Source organism: Hemicordylus capensis, chromosome 11 (assembly GCF_027244095.1).
Source record: "Hemicordylus capensis ecotype Gifberg chromosome 11, rHemCap1.1.pri, whole genome shotgun sequence".
In the NCBI taxonomy this organism is placed as follows: Eukaryota; Metazoa; Chordata; class Lepidosauria; order Squamata; family Cordylidae; genus Hemicordylus; species Hemicordylus capensis.
The window spans coordinates 12,229,336-12,250,268 of record NC_069667.1 but is presented as its reverse complement, the minus strand read 5'-3'; the positions used below and the strand labels follow the sequence as shown (position 1 = coordinate 12,250,268).

The 20,933-nt window shown below is 44.9% G+C and overlaps 1 protein-coding gene across 15 annotated transcripts in view; it reads left to right on the top strand.

Annotated features, from left to right (window-relative positions):
* Positions 1–20,933, top strand: part of LOC128335599 (connector enhancer of kinase suppressor of ras 2-like) — a 443,349-nt gene that overhangs the window by 176,621 nt on the left and 245,795 nt on the right. For all 15 annotated transcript variants that reach the window (XM_053274147.1, XM_053274152.1, XM_053274150.1 and 12 more), the window contains one exon: positions 7,450–7,613. In XM_053274147.1, the coding sequence (XP_053130122.1) occupies positions 7,450–7,613 (164 nt within the window). The remainder of the gene's footprint in view (positions 1–7,449; positions 7,614–20,933) is intronic.

Below are 20,933 nucleotides of genomic sequence, written 5' to 3'. Positions count from 1 at the left end.
GACAACCAGGGTCACCAGGTTTTCTGCAAGAGTGCTCTGCTGAAATGGCAACACTCATGACAGCTTTTGTGGGTCAGTGGTTAACGAGAGGAATTTGCAATTCCAAATAATTCAAGAAAACTGCTACGATTAGCTTCAGGGTGGGCGGACTGCCCACCCACACAATTGCTGGTAGTTGCTGGCAGCGTGGAGGGTCGGGGGATGGGAAGCCCCGCCCTGCCCACCCAAACTCCCATAATGTACCGTAATATGCAGTGCATTGTGGGGATTCCCCTGATGCCGTCTGGGGACCCCACAGCCTCCCAGCCCTGGCTGCAAGCAGCCGGAGATGGCAGATGACCCCAAACCCCCTCATTTTGAAGGAGGGCTTTGCAAGCGGGTTTTCTGCAGTGGCGGCAGCAGCCTCCTGCCTCCTGCTGTTTCTGTGGGCTTGGCTGCCTTGGCCAGCTCTTGGCTACGCATGAGAACAGCCTCAGTGACTTGAGTAGCTCCATGTACTGGTTTATTGCAGACATTCCTAGCCTGCTTTTGAACTTTAGAAAGTTTTCAAAACACTGTGCAACAGAATTAGAAACAAAAACCACTTTAAAAGACAGCAGATGACAAAACTCGGATCAAATAACACGACCATTTAAAGCTCTGCCTACTATTAGACATCCAAACAAAGCCTATTTTGAACTGCTGCGAACAGCTTGTAGGGCAGTAATTCCCCCCCCCCCCCAGCATACCTTTAAGTAAAAAAATGCCAACACCTGCTTGGTTATTAATTTTAACACAAAGAAGGAAAAGCGATTGCAGAGCAAGCAAGTCCAGCATCCAGCAAGTGGAATGAAGCTCTCCCTGGTGGCAACGGGCTCGGACCGTGGTGGGGTCCAGGCTGCGATCTTTGCTCTGAGAACAGATGTATGACAACCATGTCCCTATTTTCGTCTTTTAAATAGGGATGTGCACGAATCGGTCTGGAGGCCATTGTAGAGGCCTCCGAACCGATTCAAACATAGTGCAGTTTGGTGGTTCAGCACCGGGGGAGGGGTCTTTAAGGGCAGGGGGGTCACTTACCCCTCCTGCCACCTTCCCCCCACCAGCACTCTTTTTAAAAAGCAATTCTTGGGGTGGCAGCATACCTCCCTGCTGCCCCTGCCCCTATTTTTGGCTGGAAGTGGCCGGAAGTACCGTGTGTGCACACACCACGATGAACCACCCCCCTGCGATGAACCACCCCCACCCCCGGTGCCAAACCACAGAGGCATGATTCCATGCACACCACTACTTTTAAATGTTGGATATGAGTGTTTTGTTGGAGAAGCAGATGGGACTAGATGGCGTCCTGCTGCCCTTGAATCTCTTTTTACTGGCTACTCATGCTGTGTCCCTTCTTGACTTTTTGTGCTCTTCTTCACAATCTGCATCCCGAGTTCAAATCCCCATTTGAAACTTGCACTGCTTCACAGGGTGAGTCACGTCTCTCTCAGCCTTCACAGAGCTGTTGTGAGGATAAACATAATCATGTGCACCACGCTGGGCTCCTTGAAGGAAGAGCAGGATATAAATGTTAAAATAAATAAATCTTCAACACGTGTACAATCTGGGTACAGTGTACATACAGATCTGTACATACATACGATTATTCACACATTGTATTCAGTAACACACTTCCTATTTCTACCTGGCCTGCATTTGAGAGGAGCTGTACCCAGAGGAGGAGGAGAGCTGGTGGCAAGTATGAATTGTCTCCTTTGCTAAGCAAGGTCTGCTTTGGTTTGCATTTGGATGGGAGACTATATGTGAGCAGTGTAAAATATTCCTCTTAGGGGATGGGTGGAAGAACATCTGCTTCACATGCAGTGGAAGAACATCTGCTTCACATGCAGCAGGTCCCAGGTTCAATCCCTGGCAGCATCTCCCGGAAGGGCTGGGAAAGACTCCTGTTTGAAATCCTGAAGAAGGCTGCTGTCAGTCAGTGTAGACAATACTGAGCGAGAAGGACCAAGGGTCTGACTCAGTAGAAGGCAGCTTCCAATGTAAAGCACACAAAAGGCTGTTGGCATTGGGGTTGTACCTCAGTGGAAGAGCATCTCTGCACGCAGAAGGTCCCAGGTTCAATCCTGGTAGCATCTTTGGGTAGGGCTGGGAAAGACTTCTGCCTGAAACCTTGGAGAGTCTAAGGCAGCTTTCTATGTGGCTCACTTTCGAGAGGAACACATGTACAGCATTTCACATGCAAACATGTATATGTGTTCAAACATCTGTATGCACATATAACATAATGCCTGCATAGGACTTACATTTCTCATTCCAGCTTGAGATCTGCTGTCCCATCAGAGTAGAATCCAATGCAAAGAACCTAGTTCATTTTCGATCAGGGGCATCATGCTTTAACTGTCTCCCCTTGCCTGGCCTATAGTCCAGCCTGAAGTACCACCTTTAGGAATCTAGTGCCACAGGAGCAGTCTGCAGTACCTTCCAACTTTGAGCCTTGCCTTTGTAATGTTGTGCACACAATGTTGTCTAAATATATCCTGCAAGGCAGGGCTGGGGGGGTGGGACAGTAAACATTTCCCCTCTTTCTTTCCACACCTCTACTAATTTTCAGTAATGGATGAAAATAGCAAGAGATGATTTCATTGTGATGGCACGCTGGATTTATTTTTCTCCTTAAAGCCACCGAGGAGTTTTCATGCACAGACTGTGAAAGATAATCATAAAAGGAAATGGTAATGGTAATTATAGAAGTGAGGCCTGATCCTGCAAGTGCTCAGATGGTGCTGCAGGTGCCATCCCTTCTGTGATGCTTTGCCACAATGAAGTACCTTGAAATGTAAACTGAGACTCTAAAAAAGAAGAAGAAGAAGAAGAAGAAGAAGAAGAAGAAGAAGAAGAAGAAGAAGAAGAAGAAGAAGAAGAAGAAGAAGAAGAAGAAGAAGAAGAAGAAGAAGAAGAAGCAGCAACAGCAGCGTGTATTAGATTTTTAAAAGAGTCATATTTTTGGGAAGGCAAACAAGGACATGGGCTGGATCATGTTTACTTCTGTTCAAGTAGCTTTTCCAGAAAATTATTTCAAAGGCCATCTCAGGGGTAAATTGAAATAAACTATTTCCCCTCTCCTCTTTCTCATTTCCCCCCTTGTCCTTCAGAATGGTCAGAAACAAGCAGGTTTCAATAATAGAGTTATAGCATTTTAGAGCTGAAAGGACCACTTGAGATCTTCTAGTCCAATTCCCTGCCCAATGCAGGAAACCGCCATGGCATCCCAGAGAGATGGCCACCCAGAGTTTGTTCAGAAACACCTAGAGAAGGAGAACCCAGCACTGTGGAAGGCAGATTGTTCCACTATAAAACAATTCTTACAGTGATAAAATTCCTCCTCATATCTCCCCTGAAGCTCCTTCCTTGTAATTTCAACCAACTGATTCTAGTCCTGCTTCCAGGAGCAACAGAGAATGTCCACTTCTCCTCCTGTTTAACAGCATGTCAAAAACCTGTAGACAGCGATCATATCTCCCCTTATTTATTTACATATATACCCCACTCTTCCTCCAAGGATCCCAGAGGTTATGTTACATGGTTATGTTTATAACCATGAAGTGACTGGCCCAGAGTCACCCGATTTGTTGCATGAATGACTGAAGATGTGAATTCAGGTTTCCCCAGTCCTGGTCCAAAACTCTAGCCACTCTTCCATGCTGGATTTCCCTTAGTCGCCTTTTCCCCAGGCTAAACATTCTCTGTTCCTTATAGAACTGGGTTTCCAGATAGGAAAGCTTGAGAAGTATTTGTGAACCAGAAGATCCAGAAGAGAGATCCTTGATGTGTTCCCAGTGTATTCACACAACTGGGATACGCACCTGCGCAGGAGATCAGGGAATCATTCGGGAAGATTCTACAAGCTTCTCCCGACGCTCCCGATGGATGCGCGCATGCATCCGTTTCTTCTGGAGAAGTGTGACCCCATCCAGAACAGGCAGATCAAAATCATCTCCCAAGTTCCAACCCCAAACAATAAGTAACTCCGTCTTATCTGGAGGTACTTCCTTGCCCAACCATGGAAGGTTGGAGACAGGCCTATCGTTGCTTAACTCTGAGGGATCCAGCGCAGGCTTCTTCAAAAGAGATCTAATAATTGCCTCCTTAAGGCAAGGAGGCATCCCGCCCTCCCTCAGAGAAGCTTTTATAATCTCTACCAGGCCTTCTACAACAACCTCCTTGCCAGATAGTATAAGCCATGTCAGACAAGTATCAAGAGGACAGGTGGTAGGCCACACTGCTCCAAGCAGCTCATTCACATCCTCCGGAGCACATTACTTTCTCATTTGTGGATTTGAAAGATATTCGCTTGGTTGGCAATTTTAATCTCGTCAGTGATGGCTAAATCCCAGGGGAGTTGCTTTTTCACCCCACCCCCTCTGCAAATAAATACATTAAACTTAATGAAATTGCTCCCAAAGCACCACTCCTGGTATTTATCATGTGGGATAGTTGGCAAGCTTTTTTATTTCCTGTGTTTATATTTTCATTCTGCCCTTCTTCTGAGGGTGAAAGGTGTTATGCACAAGCCCCTAGTTCTTAAAGCAACCCTGTGAGGTAGGCTAAGCTGAGAGTATCGGTCAGGGCCCAGGGGGGCTCAGACTCTCAAATCTAGGCCAATTCGGATGATATTGTACCTGCCTGATGTTCCTCACATGGTACCTCCTCACAATGTGCTGCTCCATAATTACATGAGGCAGCGTCAGATGTTATAAAAATGCCTCACTGTAGCTGTGTACGGGGGGTGAAGGGGGAGGAAGTCCCGCCCTCATTGCATCATTCACTCATGTGTCCTGCCGCTCACACTTACAGTGGGGCTCATCTGAAAAGAGCAGAGCCCTACCCCTGATAGCGGGCACTCTCATGAATGGGAGGATGGATTGATCCAGTCCTGTGCTCACGAGCGCGGTGGGGCACATGGGTGAGAGATACGGTGGGGGCGGGACTTCCTCTCCCTTTGCCCCACTGCAAACGGTGGCATTTTTAGAATCTGAGGAAGGCTATGGTTGGTGTCTCGTTTGAACTGCATCTCTGCTATTTATTTATTTATTATTTTTCAACTTTGTAGACCGCCACAAACTTCTGTCTCTGTATGGTAATATTTTAACCACATTTGAAGGGATGGTTTGGGTTAACCATGCCCCTACTTGATGGAGGAATGCTGCACTGTGGGGAGATGTGTGCATTCATGGTGCACTCATGCTTTTCTCATGGGGGCAGGAGAGTTAGGCAAAGTATTGTCTGAATTAGCCCTTTGTCATTCAGCGGCTATAGAGACATGTAGTGTGGCTCAGAGAAGGGAGGGGGTCGACTTCCAGAAATAGCAATCAAAGGGGCAAGAGGCAGATAATGTCATCCAGCAGGAAAGAAAACAAGTCCCAAAGGTGGCAATTGTAGGTCCAAAGGACCAGAAGCTGGTGACATATTCCAAACAGTCAGATTTCTAAAAGGCAGCAGTACTGACAAGGCATGAAAAGGCTTTGGGAGTTATCTTGTTTTTAAGGAGTTCAGCTTCTTAGTAAAAACATCTTTAGCTGATAAGTTGCTCAGATGGGAGAGCCAAGCCTGAAGAGGCAGTTATATAAGGCTATCAGGGTCTCTATTAGCTCCCCAGTTCACCTGATCTGTTTGGACCGACAAGCTGCAGTACACCTTTCTGCCATTATAAGGATGGTGCTGTGGAGGATCAGGCCAGCCATTTCATCTGTCTGCAAACTGCCCTGGTTGCTCAGAGGGTAAGGTGTTTGGGCTCTGCTGCTAGATTCCTTCCTGTTGCTGTCTTACAGATGGTTACTTGCCCTGAACTGAGCTGAGGATAGCAGTCTGAGTGGAGCTAGGAGCAGGGAACAAACTAAGAGTCAGGAGACAACAGTTGCCCATGTGAGTCCTAGCCCAGACAGCCTTTGTAGCCTTCCTGTTTGGAAATAGTGTACTGAAGTATAATGTAGTGGTTAGAGCTGGGAAAACCTGAGTTCAAATCCCCACTCATCCAAGAAACTCCCTGGGTATCTTGTGGTAGCAAGCATGTCTTGTCCCCTTAGCTAAGCAAGGTCTGCCCTTGTTGCATATGAATGGGAGACTAGATGTGTGAGCACTGTAAGGTATTCTCCTTAGGGGATGAAACCGCTCTGGGAAGGGCATCTAGGTTCCAAGTTTCATCCCTGGCACCTACAAGATAGGGCTGAGAGAGATTCCTGCCTGCAGCCTTGGAGAAGCTGCTGCCAGTCTGTGTAGACAATACTGAGCTAGATGGACCTATGGTCTGACTCAGTATATGGCAGCTTCCTAGCTTCCTATGTTCTTGGCTAGTCACTTATCTCTCTCAACCTTCACAGGGTTGTTGTGAGGATAAACATAACCATGTACACTGCTCTCTACATAAAGAGTGGAATATAAATGTAAAAATAAACAAACCTTTATTGCCCTCTCAAAGATGTTCCAGATTGCAGCCTCATGGCTCATCAGAGAGGGCAGCTGTACACCATGTCAAGGATTCCTGATTTTTGTCCTGGGGGCTTCTGACATCCCATGAACTGAGTGGACATTTGAACTTGGATCTCCCCTTTCCTAGTCTAACTTCCTATCTACTACACCACGCTGGTGTAGTCCCTGCTAACTGGGCAAAGAGACACCTTTTTAACGTAGTGATTCTCTTAATTGAGCAGGGGGAGAGTAACTGGCTGTATCCACTCCCAACACAGCATCCCTCCAGTGACTGTTGCTGGTGTCTATCTTATGTTTCCTTTTAGATTGTGAGCCCTTCGGGGACAGAGATCCATCTTATTTATTTGTTTGTTATTTCTCTATGTAAACTGCTTGGGAAACATTTGTTGAAAAGTGGTATATAAATATTTGTTGTTGTTGTCATTGTTATTGTTGTCATTGTTGTATCCGTATCTATTAGGCAAGGATGTAATCCAGGGGAAACTAGACTGTGATCCTGGAGGCCCATATTCAAATCCTTGATCAGGTCCGGTCCACACAGTTACTTTTTCTACACAGATAGCTTGATTAGGAAACTGCATGAACCTGTGCGTCATTAAATATGAGCAATGATTGCACCTAAGTGTGTTTTGTGCCATGCGCACACATTGTGAAATCGCAACTGGCAGCAGCTTTATCACCCACATATGGCCAGTAACTCACTACACTAGGAAGCCGAAGGAATGACTTTGCAGTACCCTTTGCATTGGGATATAGTGCTTAATTTCAGAGGGGTACAACATAAAATATATCTACCATTGCACAAGGCATAAAATGATATTATTCCTTACAGTATTCCTTTTGTAAAGAACATAGCCTTTTATGTTGCATTGAGATGAAAGCATTCCCATTTCAAAGCGAACAGAAGCTGCAATGAGGCAGCCCAGAATGGTTCATTTTTCGCTCTAACTGTGTGTCTCCGTTGCTGCTGTTTTAAACTAGGTCTTGATGACTGCCTGCAACAATACATAAAAAACTTTGAGAGAGAAAAGATCAATGGAGAGCAACTGCTACACATCACTCATCAGGAGCTTGAGGAGCTGGGAGTCACTCGGATTGGCCACCAAGAACTCATCCTGGAAGCAGTGGACCTGCTCTGTGCTCTAGTAAGTGGACTCACTTCCTGGGAGCAGTCCCCACGTTGACCTTAGTGTACCTCTCCGTTTCCTCAATTCCCCTCGTTTCAAATGTCTCTCTGGTGTTCAGAGTTTGAAATTATCTGCTTCTGGAGTGGAACCCATGCATTGCAGATTTCCCCTTGTCCTGTTGTTGTTGTTGTTGTTGTTGGTTGGTTGGTTGGTTGTTTGTTTAATTCAAAGTTTGTACAGAGCACTGGGCACTAGGGATGTGCAATTGCCCAGATTTCTGACCTGAAAAATTGGTAGATTCAGACCTCCATTTTGTGACAATCTCTCTTGCTGTCTCCATTTTGTGTCAGGATTTTTTTTAAAAAAAATCCCGCCCTCCCAAGGTTCAGATTGGTGACTTACAGTGTGCAACAATTGGCTGGTGATTCCTCCCTGATTCCAGATTGGCTCGTTTCCATTCAAATCTTGTGTTGCCAGGGGAGACTGGCCCCGCATTGGCTACGGGAAGGGTAACAAAGGGACAAGGGTGGGGGGAATTTGAAAGAGGGATTTTAAAATGTATTTAAGGAGGCAAGCAGCCACCATTCTGTCATTCTGAGGGGGGGGGAGAGGGAGAGGGAGGGAGGGAGGATGGATGTTTGCCTTGCCTTGCCTTGCCTTGCCTTGCCTGCTGCCTGGAGTGGATTCTCTGCTTTTTGTTCCTGCTTTCCTGTCTGAGGAAAAGAGAAGAGGTTTTTTTTTCACCCTCTTCCTGCTGCTGAGAGAATCACTTCCTGTGCCTGTTGTCTGTGCAAATCGATTTGGGTACAAAACAATTTGTACCCAAATCTACCTGTTTGGGGAGATTTGTGGACAAAACAAATTGCCCCTGTGCTAGCTGGCCAGATTTGGTCCCAAAACAAATCGGGGGTTATTCGATTCGGGTACAGATCAAATCGAAAAACCGATTTGTGCACATCCCTACTGGGCACACACATTTTGATGAGGTTTGGGGGTCTTTCAGTTCTGCCCCATCCTTCCTCCAGGGGTGTAGCTATAGTTCCACATGTGAGGGACAAATATTCTTGGGCTCATTAAGCAGCGGGCCCCACTGGCTGGGAAGCAGCCCACCTTTTGCTCTCCCTTGCCTCCTTGACTCATTGGCAAGCTGCGGGCTCCTAATGGGAGTGAGGGGAGTGTATGATATTGCTGCACAGGAACAAGGGAGAGGGTGCCAAGAATGTTTTGTTTTCCAGTAGGTGGCAGGAGGCCCCAAGGGCCATCTTCACTTCAGGCTTGCTGTGGCCCTGCCTACAACAATACCTATACAGTATCAGCTGTTGCCTTTGGTGCAGAGAATGAACCATTCACACAACCAAAAACTGTGTTCTAACCAGGTTTGGGGTGTGGGAGCTGTGTGCGCTCCCAATTTTCAGTTGTGTGGAAGCAAGGTAGGAGGAAAACCTGGGTAGCTTTCCTCCTACCTTGCTACCTCATAATAACTTCTACCCAGGTTTTCCTCCTAACGTGCTCCCACAAAACCAAAAATTGGGAGCACACACAGCCCCCTGGGTAGAACATATCCACTGTATCATGCGTTCTTATCCCTTATATATAGAACCTAGAGAGAGATTTCTACTCCCTTTGTTAAATAGGAGAAAAAATAATTATCTCGTTGAAGTTTTATGTTGTCTATTGGGTGACACTAATTCTTTGTAACTCATAAGGTGGCCTTGTTTGGTTTAGCAGCAAAGAAAATCAGAAAGAGGGAATAAGATAAAAATGCTGTAAACTGTCATGGAGATGAGAAAAAGGTGGAACAGGTTGGATTGTAACTGATTGTGAAGCTTTATTCGGTATATGTGGATGCTGTTCTATCATGGGCTAGCAAGTGTTCCCAAACTTCAGACTCCAGATGTTGTTGGACTTCATCATTAATGATGATGGAAGCTGCAGTCTAACCACATCTGGTTAACCTAAGCACTCAGAGACGGAAGTTTGGGGCAGCATACAAATTTGAGAAAGAAACAAACAAATAAGTAAAACAAAATCTGGGGGTCCAAGTTTGAGAAACCCTGGGCTATAATTAGTCCCATAGAATATTGTACTATACAGTCCACATGTGTTCACCCTGGGAAAACACTGCAAAAAAGCAAGCTTGATGTGATTGTACATAAGGTTGTTTCAAGATTCTGTTGCTGGGGTGTTCTAACCATGTTCATTGTGTGCACACAGAATATTGATACAATCAGTATTTTATCAGTGCAGAAAATGTGCATTGGTCATGTAGCTTGTTGGGGGAAGTGCACACATTCCAGTTCTGAAATGAAGTCTTTGGGTTCAAGATGAGTAGCATGCAAGGCAAAGCCACTCCATGGGGCAATAAAAGGACAGAAGGGTAAAATCTACTCACTCGTGACAAGTGCCACCTTGGAGCATCCTTTTATATGATGGACTCCAAAGGCCAACTTGAAGGCCCTTTGGGTGGAAAAGGTAAAGTGTGACATCAAGTCAATTTTGATTCCTGGTGCCCACAAAGCCCTGTGGTTTTCTTTGACAGAATACAGGAGGGATTTACCATTGCCTCCTCCCACGCAGTATGAGATGATGCCTTTCAGCATCTTTCTATATCACTGCTGCCCGATATAGTACCATTGGGGATTCAAACTGGCAACCTTCTGCTTGTTAGTCAAGCATTTCCCTGCTGCGCCACTTAAGGTGAAAGGCAGCGGGGAGAAATGGAAAGGAATAGATATGTTTGCATATTGGCTGTATCCCCGCTGGAGCTCTTTCTTGAACTTTTATCTGTTCTACTCATCACTCACTGAACACCTGAAAACTCTGCTTTAATCTCTCCTCCCCCATTTAAAAAAGCAGCTTTCAACTTAAGTCCCCTTCTAAACTTATTGTGCACTATTCTGCCACACAAATATGCTAATCTGCAACCCAGTGCCAACCATCTGTTTCACAGATGAGCATGTGAGATTCTGGAAGAGAGCTGAACATCTCTGGACCCCCTACAGATGGGAAAGCATAATGAGAACCAAAGCAAATCGCTTCCTGAGCTTCCTGAGCGTTGGTCTCATTAAACCATTAATATTCCTGATTCAACTCCACTGTCTTGTCCTTGCATACCACAACTCTCTCCTCTGGATTCTACAGAGATGAAAGCAACAAGTGTGACTGTTATCTCCATGTCCTGTTTATGGGCTTCTGGATTGATTGATTGATTGATAAATTTATATACCACCTTTCATAAAATTATCCCAAGGTAGTTTACAAAAGTTAATACAATAAAATTCCATAAAAATAAATTAAAATCAATCCCATTAAAACCAATTAAGACCCTAAAACCACCAAAAGTACCTAGGGATGTCACTTTTCCCCCTCCAGGACTCCATTTGTTAGTGAAATTTTTGGGGCAGCAGCGTTCCTTCCTGCCCGCTTGTTGCCTGAGAAAAGCGGAAGTAACTTCAGCACATGCGTGCACCACACACATCACACACGCTGTGCAGCACACGCATGCGCGGAAGTTACTTCCATTTTTTGCAGGCAACAAGGGGGCAGGGGCGGCAAGGAGGAATGCTGCCACCCCAAAAAGTTCACTGACAAATGGAGTGCCAGAGGGGGGAAAGCGGCGGGATGGGTAAGTACAACCCCCCGCCCTTAAAGTGACACACCCCACCTCAGCGTCAGACCGCCGGACTGGGCCACTTGCAAACCGGTTCGCAGGCCTCTGACATGGCCTGCGGACCGGTTTGTGCACATCCCTAAAAGTACAAGCCATAAAAACAAAACAGAGCATCCAGAGAGTAGGGACTGGCAACCCTTGAGGGATAAAAGCTTGGACGAATAAAAGTTTTTTTCAGTTGTGGTTTTTTTTAAGCAGCCACAGACACCAGCTACAGGCAACAACAGAGAAGGCCCTGTCCTGTGTGCATGCATTTTGGCATACGGAACAGAGCCCTCCCTGAAAATCTTGTTGGGTGGGCAGAACCCCTGGGAGCAGAAAGTCCTTCAGATATCCAGGTCCTTCAGCTATTCAGATAAACCATTAAGGGATGCAGCTGATTAGCCACTGTGAGAGACAGGCTGCTGGGCTAGATGGACCAGCAAGGCACTCCTGACCATCTTAACGTCTGAAAGCAACATAATACTGACTCACACCTGCATGAGCTGAGACGCAGGTAAAAGGCTCTTCATTCCCCCACCGACCCCATCTGCTCAGCTGCTCAGTATCATTCCTAGGGATGTGTGAATTGATTTGGGTACAGATAGATTTGTACCCGAATCTAGGTGATTTGGGTGATTTGGAAACAGAACAAATCGCCCCTTTTGGTCCATTGGCTAGATTCGGGTCCAAATCAAATAGTGCCAGATTTGATTCGAATCAATTCAAGATTAGAATCCCTCCTATTACATTCCCAGATTCCCAGCTTTCATTTTTTTTAAAAAAAGCTAAGCTCTAGCCCTTGTATAAGTGGAGCTATGGAGCAAAATGTGTGGTCACTATTTTTCAAGAGTTTGGATTCTTTCTTGTATTATAACTTTTCCTCAATGAATCCCTATGAGGATTCATTACACACCTTCATTTGTTCTATTCATTTTGACTCTCTTTGGACCATGCCAGATGTCAACTGCCATGTGCCAACTATACCCCCCTCCCACCTGCAAGGCAGTGGGGTACTAATCAGTTTATGTTCTAGGCATTTTTTCAAGTGTTTAGACTCTTTGGTGTCTAATAAACCACCCTGAGCCATTTTGGGACGGGTGGTATATTAATCAAATAGTAAATAAATAAATAAATAAAATTTCCTCATAATGAATCCTTATGTGGATCCATTACACACCAAAGAATCTAAACATCTCAAAAATTCCTAAAATATAAACTGAGTACGCAGTGGCTTGCGGATTGGGGGGTAGTTGGCACATGGGATGACACTAATTCCACACACCCACCTGCAAAGCAGTGGGGTCAAAATGAACAGAAGAACTGAAGGTGTGTAATGAAGACAGCAAAGAATCTAAACACTTCAAAAATATCTAAAAAATAAACTGTGTTGCCCAGCATGGGGGGAGGGGCATGTAGTTGACACATGGCAGTTGGCACTGTCCAATGACAGTCAAAATGAACAGAAGAAGTCAAGGTGTACAATGAATTCTCATAGGGATTCATTATGAGGAAAAGTTATTATACACCAAAGAATCCAAACACTTGAAAAACAGTGACCCCACATCTTGCTCCATAACTCCACTTCTAGAAGGGCTAGAGCTTTGATTTTTTTCAAAAAATTAAAGCTGTAGATCCATGTTAGGGTCAGGATAGGGTGACTTCAAATCCGCATTATCTCCTATGGTGGAAATATACAAAATCAGTAAAAACATTTTTTAAAAATCATTAAAAATAAACTGAGTGCCCCACTGCCTTGAAATGTGGGTGGTAGGTGGCACCCAAGGAGACCTACCTACCACCCAAATCTGGTTCCCCTAGGACTTTTCTACATGGTCCAAATCAATCCGAATCCAAATCAAATCAAATCCAGTTCAAATCTGGGGTGATTCAGTGGGACAGAGATGGACACACACACAAAATCAGGAATGATTTGATTTGGGCACAAATCAAATTGAAAAAATTGATTCATACACATCCCTAATCATTTCCCTGCGTATCCAACCCCAACACGGCATACCTCCAGTGGCTGTTGCTGGTATCTGCTTTACGTTTCTTTTTGGATTGTGAGCCCTTTGGGGACAGAGCACCACTTTATCAATTTATTATTTATTTATTTTCCTATGTAAACTGCTTTGAGAACTTTGGTTGAAGAGCTGCACATAAATATTTGTTGTAGTAGTTTTGCCCAGAAGCTGAGGTGACCTGATGTGCTGAGTCCTCAAAGTGTCAGGAAGAGAGGCATGGTGGCTGGGAGTTGCAGTCTTTATAGGGTTCAGAGCACTTGATCTGAGGAGCAAGTACGGGAAGGAGAGTTAGAGGTCATTCACACAATCAAAAACTGTGTTCTACCTGGGTTTGGGAGCTGTGTGCTCCCGATTTCTGGTTGTGTGGAAGCAAGGTTAGAAGAAAACCTGGGTAGACGTGACTGTGTGAAAGCAAGGTAGAAGGAAATCCTGGGTAGCTTTTCCTCCTACCTTACTTCCACAGAATCACTTCTACCCAGGTTTTCCTCTTAGATTTTTAAAAAAAGCATCCTGAAAAATTCTCCAAGGGATGAAACAAAGGCAGTGGACAGGTTTCACAAAATATGGGCTGTCTCTGGTAAACAAGGACAGTTGGGGAATTTATTTATTTATTTGCTTATTTATCAATCAAACTTCTATACCGCCCAAAATCTGGGTTTGGATTCGGTCAGAGAGAAACAAAGATTTGAGGCTACCAAACTGTCTAGCAAGAAGCAGCTTGGGGTGGGTGGATGTTGGATTTGCAAAGAGTGTTCTGTTGCTTTTGGGCGACTGATGATGCTTTGGGATTAACATGGCCTATTTGGTGTGTGTGCCTGTCTGTTTCCATCTGCTCTGCTGGTATATTTGTAAATAGAACATTCCTATAAATGCACCCCAGATCTCGGTAGGCTCTCCTCGCAAGGAAAGTGGTTCTGTGCAGCTGCCCTCGAATTTCTGCTGCTTGGGAAATGGGGGAGCACAAAATACAGTACATTGCATGCACTCCTTTCTCAGAACACTTGCAGTGTATTGATTGAGAAATGCAGAAAGAACTCAGTCTTTGATGGGCAGCCAGGGTGGGGGTGGGGGACAAAATCCCAATAGTTTTAGGCATACCAACTTAAACTTTCTGCTTTTATGTCTGGATGTCTGGACCCTTCCAGCTTCCCTTGAACATTTCCGTTCCCTTGAACCCTTTATAGAGATGTATCACAAGCTTGTTAGGTTTCTTACGAAAAGATCTCTGGTCAAGTGGTAAAGATCTTGTCTGTGAATTTCTTTTTCTAAAGATTCTGTCTGGAGTTGGTTTTCCTCTGAATATATCAAAGAAAAAGTACGTCTTGTATGAACTGCTGTAACCCATGTTGGAAAATCTAACATGTTGGAAAATGTCTTAAGAAAGTGTAGCGATGATCTCTTACCATTGGTTAAAAGCAGGCATTTGCTTGGGGGAAAGCGTGAGCCAATTGCATAGAAAATGGCTTTAGAACAGATTTTTTAGAACTTTTAAACATAGTTTTGTGTTTTCAATTTGCTTCTCCCCAGTATGTTTGGAAGCAAAGGAGCAAACCCAGAGAACTATTTAGGGACTCACAAGAGCTTACATGTCCTCACTGGAAACCAACTAGCTGCACTTAGAAAATTAGAGAGAGGGAAGGTGGTTGTCCAGCTTTCTTCAAGTATGCAGGCTTTCCATGTGGTGGAGGAGCATTAAACCACACAAGGGGCCATTTGCAGGCTGCAGTGTTGTGGTTCAAACACTGGTTTGCCACCTCAGTGAGAACTAAGCCTTAATTCTCTGGTCAACTCAGCACTATATTTGCTGGATGGTCACTGATGATAGAGTGGGGCCTGCTGCTCTAAAATGCCCTACTGCTGGACCCCATTGTCACTGAGGTTGCAGTCCTCCCCCCTCCCTGCATGGAATTGGTATTCGGAGGGGGGCCAAATGGAGATGGATGACATCTCTTCTTAGTGTGTGATGTGGTCAAAGAGCTACCAGTTGCTCTCTTGCTTTATTGGTGCTCAGACATCTTCTTTTTCCTGCAGCTAACGTTTCATACAGCAGCTTCTGAAATGTCTTTGGTGTAGAGTTGAGATTCTACTCATGCAAATTCCATAATCTTTCTTTGTGTGTGTGTGTTTATAAGCCAAAGGAGCAATTGGTGGCTCTTATCAAAGAATTGTTCTTTCCAGATGACTTTGACCTTGTAGCTCATTCTGAGCAAAAGGCTAAAGATAATGATATCTCATTTGCGTCTGGCTTTGCAGACTCTCACTTGACAATTGGCATTTTGACGGCCAATGCTGTGAGATGGCACTAGTATCAAACCTCTTGATTAACTACATGCCAGTTTTACTAATAGTGTTGTGGGGAATACATTGATGGGGACTGGCAATGATCAAGGTAGCTTCTCTGCAGTGTGCCAGCTCTAAATATGTAATCATAGTTTTGTATCATTATGGTAATGATGGTTCAAGACTTCATAAGGCCTTTCTGGTGCAGCATCCTGTTTCACACAGTGGCCCACCAGATGCCTCTGGGAAGCCCACAAGCAAGAGTTGAGGGCATGCCCTCTCTCCTACTGTTGTTCCCCTGCAACTGGTATTTAGAGGCATCTTGCCTCTGAGTCTTGAAGTGGTCTATAGCCCTCAGACTAGTAGTCCCTGATAAACCATGAATTTATCTAGACCCCTCTTAAAGCCATCCAGGATACTGGCAGTAACCACTGGCAGGAGAGGAGAGCTGGTCTTGTGGTAGCAAGCATGACTTGTCCCCTTAGCTAAGCAAGTCTGCCCTGGTTGCATATGAATGGGAGACTTGATATGTGAGCACTGTAAGATATTCCCCTTTGGGGAAGGAGCCACTCTGGGAAGAGCATCTAGGTTCCAAAGTTCCCTCCCTGGCAGCATCTCCAAGAAAGGGCTGAGAGAGATTCCTGCCTGCAACCTTGGAGAAGCCACTGCCAGTCTGTGTAGACAATACTGAGCTAGATGGACCTATGGTCTGACTCAGTATATGGCAGTTTCCTATGTTCCTATGACTGGAGCAAGTAGTAAGCGTCTTCCCCTCCTCTTCAAGAGAGGAGAGCTGGTTCTTGTGGTAGCAAACATGACTTGTCCCCTTAGCTAAGCAGGGTCCACCCTGGTTGCATGTGAGCACTATAAGATATTTCCCTCAGGGGATGGAACCACGCTAAGAAGAGCAGAAGCTTTCAAGTTCCCTCCCTGGCTTCTCCAAGATAGGGCTGAGAGAGATTCCTGCCTGCAACCTTGGAGAAGCTGCTGCCAGTCTGTGAAGACAATACTGAGCTAGATAGACCACCTTGGCCACTCTGCTGCTAACCCCAACTTCTAGTTCATTTATGAATAAATTGAGAAGCACTGGTCCCAGTAAAGATCTCTGGGGCACCCCACTTCTTACTTCCCTCCATTGTGAAAACTCTCCATTCATCCCTACCCTCTGTTTCCTGTCCTTCAACCAGTTACCAATGCACACATGAACCCGTCGCCTTATCCCATGACAGCTCCGTTTTCTCAAGAGTCTTTGTTTAGGAACTTTGTTGAAAGCTTTTTGAAAGTCCAGGTATACTATGGCAGGTGGGTCACCTGCTGACATTTTCAAAGACCTCCAAGAGGTTGGTGAGGCAAGATTTACCTTTGCAGTAGCCATGCTGGTTCTTCTTCAGGAGGGCCTGTTGTTCTATATGTTTAACAATTTTATCCTTGAGGATGCTTTCCATCAATTTGCCTGGAACAGACCTTAAGCTAACTGGCCTGTAATTTCCCGGATTCCCCCGAATCCCTTTTTGATAATTGGTGTTATGTGGCTACTTTCTAGTCCTCCTTATAGAGCCTGATTGTAGGGATAAGTTATATATTTTTGCAAGGTGGTCAGCAATTTCACATTTGTGTTCTTTAAGGATTTTTGGGTGGATGCCGTCTGGCCCTGGCAATTTGTTAATTTGAATTTCAAATTGGGTGTGTGTGAAATGCAAGATCTTCCCCATCACTCGCAAATTCTGACCTCATTTTGAATTGGGTCCAGCCCTCTTCAAGCAGGGCCCAAATCAAAATGGAGTCCATGCTCTGCCTCCACTGCTACCTAGCCTTCTCTGTTTCCACCTTCCCCAAGCAAAACAAAAAACAAAAAAAATGGGGGGGGGTTTAACCTTGGGGTCAAAGCTTATTTCTCTATAGGGCAAGCCCCAGTGAGGCCCCTTCTTAGCTGGAAATAGTATGCAAAAGGTTCTTTCTCTCTCCCCTAGGTATCGTGGTGCTTGTCTTTCAGCTCATTGAATCATGTACTTTACTATTAGCTATGCTTCATCAAATCTCATTAAAATCTGACCCGTGCGAAGTTTGCTAGTTTGTGCAAAGTACATAGCAGTTTATTTAAGGGGCCAACTGCGCATTTCTCTGTAGTCACAGAGCCCTAGTGGGTTCTTCTCAGTTGCAGCCTCTGGATGGGACAGCGGGTAGAAAGGTTTGCACCCAAGAAAGAGTGGGACAGAGTGCTTAACCAACCCATCCCCTGCCCAGAGGCGTAACTAGGGAAAGCGGCGCCCGGGGCAAGCACTGAAATGGCGCCCCCCGCCCCCCCAACATACTACATTATACTTAGGTTTTTCCTCACAAGCGCCCGCCGCCGCCGCCAAGCCAGGCCACTGACTGGCCGCTAGGCGCCAGCAAAGCAATGGGGGGGGCGCAGGCGGCGCGGAAGGGACCGCTCGTGGGGAACGGGGCACCAACGTGCTCCCTTGACTGCTGCAGCGCTGCTGCACTGAGCAGGAAACATTTGTATTAAGAAAATTGTTTCAATTTTTTTAAAAAAATTTGGTGATGGCGGCGCCCCCCCACGTGACCAGAAAAGATGGCGCCCGGGGCACGTGCCCCCCCCTGCCCCCCTGCCCCCCCTATAGTTATGCCTCTGCCCCTGCCCATCACATTTCTCTTGAAACCCCAGGTGTTTTTACTCCCTTGGGACTCTGGATATATGTTTGTGAAGTAAGCCATGTCTGGAGCACTGGGAAAGGGGGACCTTAGAGGGAGAGTGAATGGGGGAAAAAGGGTTAAGTACTCCCTCCTGACCCAATTACCTTCTCGCAAGAGAACAGGTCATTGGGACTTCATTACACATGATGCAATGTAACAAATAAGGTCCTCTTGAATTTCTTTGCAAAGGTACTCACTGAAGACAAGGATTTTGTCCTCTCCATCTTGTCTTCTACTTGATCACTTCTACAGATAATATCTTTCCCCCCTGAAATGCAATCTTCTATTTCCATATCCCAACCTATTCAAGATTTTTTTACAAAACAACCCTTTGTATTATGCCGTCATATTGTTCTTCTGTTGCTCTTTAAAGTAAAGTAATATCATTTTGCTGTTTTGCTGGTGATGTCTTTCATTTGTAAATATAGAGGAATGAATTTTTAAATCTGATTATTATCAAGTTTCCTTTTGATAAAAACCACTGAATTCGCCAACCTACAAAGGTTTCTTTTTTGCTAACCTAAGATTAAAATCCTCATTTTCATATATCGGTGCTTAAAGAGCTGGAAACGGATTTTGTTTCGAGATGCAGAAACATATTTTTATGGTGACAGTAGCTATATGAGCATTATATTTCTAACATACTAGTGTCTTTCCCCTTGGTTTTTTTCTACCTTTTTTTACAGCTGAGGAGAGCTGTACTTCATAATTGTAAAGTGCTTCCTTTATAATGCAGTTCTCAGTCCAAAGATGCTCTTAACTTGGTAATTATTTATAAATATGAAGAAGGACAAATCTTCTTTATTGCCTCTTGAGATGTTTCCTTTGCTTGTAAAAGCCTAGAGGGATTTTTCTCTTCCCCCGCCCCCAGCTGGATAAAGAGTCCGTACTGAAGCGATAAAAGAGTCTGAGGTGCTTTTGTTATTGCTCTCAAATTATTTATATAGCACCAAAACTGTTTGTGGTGCTTTCCAGACCCATCCCCAAAGACAGGCCCTTGCCCAAGGAGATTATAGAATTAATGTGTGAGAGGTTTTCTCTGGTTCCAAAATTTACATGGAACTGTGTAGGTTCAGAGGAAAGGATACATTATTATTATTATTATTATTATTATTATTATTATTATTATTATTATTTTTAAAACATTTATATCCTGCTCTTCCTCCAAGGAGCCCAGAGCGGTGTACTACATATTTGAGTTTCTCTTTCACAACAACCCTGTGAAGTAGGTTAGACTGACAGAGAAGTGACTGGTCCAGAGTCATCCAGCTAGTTTCATGGCTGAATGGGGATTTGAACTCGGGTCTCCCCGGTCCTAGTCCAGCACTCTAACCACTACACCACGCTGGCTCATTTGTCATCATGCTTCTACTTTCCACTTCTTTTCAAATATTGAAGCCCCAATGAAGCCAGGTTGGTGCCTCTTTCATTCCCTTGGAGCTTCGTGGTGGTTTTAGTAATCAATTTCCATGGCGCTTTCACAGGAAAACCTCATATGAAATTACTGGTAGTACTAGCATTTTATTTCTAATATCTTAGTGCTGTTCACAAATGATATAGACTTTCACCTCATAAGAACATAAGAACAGCCCTGCTGGATCAGGCCCAAGGCCTATCTAGTCCAGCATCCTGTTTCACACAGTGGCCTACCAGAAGCCCACAGGCAAGAGAGGAGGGCATGACCTCTCTCCTGCTGTTGTTCCCCTTCAACTGGTATTGAGAAGCATCGTGCCTCTGACTGGCTGGAGGTGGCCCACAGCCACCAGACTAGTAGCCATTGATAGACTGTCCTCCATGAATTTGTCTAAGCCCCTTTGAAAGCGATCCAAGCTGATGGCAATCACCACATCCCATGGCAAAGAATTCCATAGATTAATTATGTGGTATGTGAAAAAGGACTTTCTCTTGTCAGTCCTAAATTTCCCGACCTTCAGTTTCATGGAATGACCCTTGTTTCTAGTGTTGTGAGAGAGGGAGAAAAATTTCTGTCTGTCCACTCTCTCCACTCAATGCATAATTTTATATACCTTGATCATGTCTCCCCTTAGTTGCCTCTTTTCCAAAGTAAAGAGCCCCAGCTGCTGTAGCCTAGCCTCATAGGGAAGGTGCTCCAGGCCCCTGATCATTTTGGTTGCCCTCTTCTGCACCTTTTCCGGTCCTACAATATCCTTCTTAAGATACGGTGACCAAAGCTGTATGCAGTACTCCAGATGTGGCCACACCATAGATTTGTATAAGGGCATTATAATATTAGCATTTTTGTGTTCAATCCCCTTCCTAATGATCCCTAGCATGGAATTGGCCTTTGTCACAGCTGCCGTGCACTGAATAGACACTTACAATGAGCTATCAACCATGACCCCAATATCTTGTATTTGTGAAGATGGGGTTTTCTTGCCCCAATATCCATCACTTTACACTTGCTTACATTGAACTGCATTTGCCATTTTGTTGCCCACTCACCCGGTTTGGAGAGATCTTTTGGGAGCTCCTCACAATCTGTTGTGAATTTCACTACCCTAAATAGTTTAGTGTCATCTGCAAATTTGGCCACTTCACTGCTTATCCCAAATTCTAGATCATTTATAACAAGTTAAAGAGTACTGGTCCCAGTACAGATCCTTGGGGGACCCCACTTCTTATTTCTCTCCTTTGTGAAAACTGTCCATTTATTCCTACTCTCTG